General features: G+C 39.7%; 2 protein-coding genes across 2 annotated transcripts in view; one reads left to right on the top strand and one right to left on the bottom strand.

The window, feature by feature from the left end:
* lyl1 (LYL1 basic helix-loop-helix family member) overlaps positions 1-2,191 on the top strand; it is a 9,453-nt gene extending 7,262 nt beyond the window's left edge. Inside the window, exon 3 of the mRNA XM_037697854.1 lies at positions 1,467-2,191. Coding sequence (XP_037553782.1) covers positions 1,467-1,960 — 494 coding nt within the window. The 3' untranslated portion in view covers positions 1,961-2,191. The remainder of the gene's footprint in view (positions 1-1,466) is intronic.
* LOC119430355 overlaps positions 1-5,158 on the bottom strand; it is a 25,528-nt gene that overhangs the window by 14,333 nt on the left and 6,037 nt on the right. The gene's annotated exons all lie outside the window — the stretch shown is intronic.

Below are 5,158 nucleotides of genomic sequence, written 5' to 3'. Positions count from 1 at the left end.
TTGGTGGATTATTGAGTCAGGACATGGGTTGGTGGATTATTGAGTCAGGACATGGTTTGGTGGATTATTGTGTCAGGACACGGTGTGGTGGATTATTGAGTCAGGACATGGTTTGGTGGATTATTGTGTCAGGACATGGTTTGGTGGATTACTGAGTCAGGACATGGTTTGGTGGATTATTGTGTGAGGACACGGTTTGGTGGATTATTGAGTCAGGACATGGTTTGGTGGATTATTGAGTCAGGACATGGTTTGGTGGACTATTGTGTCAGGACATGGTTTGGTGGATTATTGAGTCAGGACATGGTTTGGTGGATTATTGAGTCAGGACATGGTTTGGTGGATTATTGAGTCAGGACATGGTTTGGTGGATTATTGAGTCAGGACATGGTTTGGTGGATTATTGAGTCAAGACATGGTTTGGTGGATTATTGAGTCAAGACATGGTTTGGTGGATTATTGAGTCAAGATATGGTTTGGTGGATTATTGTTTCAGGACATGGTTTGGTGGATTATTGAGTCAAGACATGGTTTGGTGGATTATTGAGTCAAGACATGGTTTGGTGGATTATTGTGTCAGGACATGGTTTGGGTTGTTTTAGAGTCACGGGACTTGAGCTCCTTGAAGTCAATGAGTCTTCCATGAACTCCTCTGTAGAGCAACAGATTCTGGACATCTGTCTGACATCTGAAGCTCGTGACCAAACCGGGTCATGATGCAACAGAACAAAAGTCCCAAACACGATAAATCTACAACTCAAAAGTCTTTAAACAAAAAAAAAGATCCATTCAAAGTCCAGATCACATCCTGACTGAAATGCTGTGGTGGGACCTTCAGAGCTGCACAGAAGTAAATCCCTGCCAACCTCAGTTAACTGAAGCGACACTGTAAAGAGGAGTGGGCCAGAACTTGTGCTCAACCTTGTTAAAGACGATGACGTCACACAGAAAAGAACCACTTCAAAGTGAAGGAGGTTCTTCAAGCTGCTGAATCATGAGGTGGACGTAGTTTCTCCACACAGCGTTTGACAGTTTGTCTTCATGTTTGTTCTGTAAATGTCTCGGGGGATTCTGTGGAGTGGTTTTGTCCACTTGATGATTGATCATCAGATCTTCTTATTATTGATACAAAGCAAATCCTAAAATCAATAAGGGTGGACTTTATTCCCATGACTGTAATCTGTTTCTTTATTTTTATTGTTTGGTTTAGGACAACCTTCACTCTATTTAAAACTTTGCCTTTTTCTATTTAAAAGTCATTTTTATTTTTTTCTGCTTAAACAGTAAACGAGTTTAAAAAATAAATTTTGCTTTTGGAGTCTCAGTTCTGATTTTGTCCAGTAATTGACCATTTGCAAGTTTTGACTCGTTTAGTCTCGTTTTTCCTTTTACACCAACATGAAAAGCATTTGTCTTCTTGTTTGATAAAGTTTTGTTCATTTACGCAGCGCCTGTGTTTCCAGCAGGTCCTCCTCAGAAACTCGCCCGTCGGGTCTTCACCAACAGCCGTGAGCGCTGGCGGCAGCAGAACGTCAACGGGGCTTTTTCTGAGCTCAGGAAACTGATCCCGACACACCCGCCTGACAAGAAGCTCAGCAAAAATGAAATCCTGCGTCTGGCTGTGAGGTACATCGACTTCCTCGTTACTCTGCTGAACGACCAGGCTGAGGACAAGAGCAGGGACTCGGGTGGGGATGACGCTGAGGACGCTGCCCGGTTGGACATGAAAAGACAAAAGTCTCTTTTTCAACGTGAGACGTCCCGTCCTGCCTCGGTGACGGCCCACAGAGACTCAGCTGACTCAGCCAACGGCCTGGCTCATTCCCCCGCAACATCAAGCTGCTATGAAGACACGGACAGCGAGGAGAGGTACGGGGCAAACGCCTCTGTGCTGACCCGGGGCATTATGGGAAAGGTCAAGGGTCAGATAAGGCTGGTCGCTGGAAATGACGAGCAGTGACGTCTGTAGACGGCAGGCAAATGTCACGCTGACAGACTGGAAGATAAAAGTACAGGAGGCCGAGTGGATCAGTTACAGTGTGAAGAAGAGTTGCATTGTGGGTGAAGTTTTTGACGGGTTGTGTTTTTCTACAGGAATGTGTGAACAGTGAGTGTGAGATCCTGAGCCGTGTCTTTGAGGCCGGGCGAGGCAAGAAAACTTCAATAAAGCAATAAAACCAGATGTATCTGATGACTCGTACATCTAAAGTTACACCGCAGTCCTTCAACACGATGAATCAAGTCTCCAAGTACTTCAACTTCCACGTTCCATTCAGAGCTCTATTGGATGTGTGGGTTACAATGAATACTTTTATTCCAAAGTATACGCACCAGTTAGATATTACTACAACCTTTTAACGTGTCTAAAGATTACAGTCGTACAAACAAGTTCATTAAGGACCGCAATGACTTGTAAAGGTGAACAAATAGTTTAGTTCCACTCTGTATTCTGTAAACTTTACATGTAGATAATCTACAACGCGTCAGTAAAGGGAGGCTCGTGGAGAACCTGAAGCTGTGAACAAGTTCTTCGATGCTGACGGAGGAGCCCACCCTGACATTGAGACACATCGACACTCGGAGCTTTAGTTGGCTCTTCCCTTTTCTACATCCTCTTAGAGACAGCTCCATTTCTCAACACGTCCACGTTCTGCTGCTCTCAGCTCAGGAAACCTTTGTTTCCCTGAAGGGTTTAGGAAGTTGTAATCCCAGTGTGAGACGACTGAACGCAGCAGCAGCTGTCATCCAGAAAACACTTGGACTTTTATTACCTTTTTTAAATTTGAAAAAATATATATATTTCAAAGAAGTCTGTCAACAAAACTACTTCTCAATAAATAAATAAATCATTAAAATCTACAAAACAAACATTGTCAGATGAAATAAACTCTATTTACAAAGATTACGTGCATTTCTGTGAACAACTCTTTAAAGGTGAATTTAGTCGAACCTAATGTGTGAAGGTCATTTCAGATGACTTAATAAACAAAAGGAGTATTTAGAAAAATGTGGACACACTCATTAAATGTGGATTATTGAACATCAGATCTGTTTCCTCTAAATCCCTGTTAGTTAATGAACTGATAACTGATCATCATATTGATTTATTGTGTCTGACAGAAACTTGGCTACAACAGGAGGATTTTGTTGGTATAAATGAATCCACTCCTGTTAATTATTTAAATGTTCATGTTCCTAGAACAACTGGCCGAGGTGGAGGAGTAGCTTCTATTTTTCAGTCAGGATTATTGATTAATGCCAAACCAGTTATTAGTTATGATTCTTTTGAATCGCTGTCCCTCAGTCTTTCTCATCCAAAATGGAAATCAGAAAAGCCACTTTTACTAGTTGTTATATATCGTCCACCAGGAGCTTACTCTCAGTTTTTGTCTGAATTCTCAGAATTATTAACTGACTTATTATTAAATACTGATAAAATCATCATAATGGGTGATTTCAATATTCATGTGGATGTTGAGAGTGATAGTTTAAGCATAGCCTTTAATAATTTAATAGACTCATTTGATTTTACCCAAAACGTCCGCACATCTACTCATTCTTATCATCACACTCTTGATTTAGTTCTGACCTATGGTGTAGAGATTAAGGACTTGGTAATAGTTCCTCAAAATCCTGTTCTGTCCGACCATTTTTTAATAACTTTGAGTTTACATTAAATGACTACACAGTCACTGAGAGTAAATTTCATCTCAGTAGGTGCTTATCAGAAAATGCTGTAACCAAATTTAAACGATCTCTTCCATCAATGTTTCCTCTGTCTTGCAGAGTAATGCATCAGAGAACAGAGACTTCATTTTTTTCATTCAACTTTATTTCTACAGGTTAATTCCATTTAGCCTCGGGGACTCATTTACAGGAGAGACCTCATTTTAACAAAGAGTGATGACAACAATGAATAATGACAATAATAGACAGTCACAAAGGAAACAGAGGAATACAAATTTAAGTTTCTCTTTTTTTTTTTTACATATCAAAACAATCAAAACAAAATAGCAACCAAAAGGACAATCAAGAGGAATCGTAGCAAAAAACATATAGGTTATAAGGCGATTTAGAAAACTAAAAACAGGAACATGTCTGCGTTGGTTTTTGCCAGGAACTTAAGAGTTTTAAAGTCACTTAGAGATTTATCTAGTTGATAATTTTACAACTACTTTGCAAACTTCACTTGATAAAGCCGCTCCTCTGAAAAAGAAAGTAATCAGTCAGAGGAGATTAGCTCTTTAGTTCAATTCTGAGTTACGTACTTTAAAACAGACATCTAGAAAGATGGAAAGAAAATGGCGCTACACTAACGTTGAGGATTTTTACTTATCCTGGAGAGACAGCCTGCTAACGTACAAAAAAGTGCACAGTAAAGCTAGAACTTTATATTATTCATCTTTAATTGATGAGACTTAAAATAACCCCAGGTTCCTTTTCAGTACCATAACTAGTCTAATGAGAAATCCTCTCTCTGTTGAACCATGTATCCCTAAGCAGGGATGACTTCATGAGATTCTTTATAAAAAAATTATTTCAATTAGAGAGAAAATTTCAAACCAACAGTCCTACTATCGCCTCTGGTTCTGTGTCAGATGAGACAACTTTAAAAATGTCACTAGAATATGATTTATGTTTGGACTGTTTTTGTCCTGTTGGGCTCTCTGAATTATCAAAAAAATAATATCTTCATCCAAACCATCCACATGTCTACTGGATCCTATCTCAACTAGACTGTTTAAAGACGTATTTCCCTTAATTATTATTATTATTATTAACCTTTATTTAACCAGGGAAATCCCATTGAAATCACAGATCTCTTTTGCAAGGGAGGCCTGGAGGCAGCCTAACATGCATGTTTTTGGTCTGTGGAAGTAAACCGGAGTACCTGAAGAAAACCCACACAAGCACGAGAAGAACATGCAAACTCTACACAGAAAGACTCGAGGTTCAACCAAGGATTGAACCCAGGACCTTGTTGCTGTGAGGCAATAGTGCTAACCATTGAGCCATTGTGCTGCACCAATTAATAATCACATCTTGGATCTGCTTAATTTGTCTCTAATAAACAGTTACGTACCACTGAGCTTTAAGGTTGCTGTAATTAAACCTTTACTTAAGAAGTCTGATCTTGATTCAGGAATCCTGGCCAACT

This window comes from Nematolebias whitei, chromosome 3, assembly GCF_014905685.2.
Source record: "Nematolebias whitei isolate Nwh7 chromosome 3, NemWhi1, whole genome shotgun sequence".
Taxonomy (NCBI): Eukaryota; Metazoa; Chordata; class Actinopteri; order Cyprinodontiformes; family Rivulidae; genus Nematolebias; species Nematolebias whitei.
This window is presented reverse-complemented; position numbering and strand designations above follow the sequence as displayed.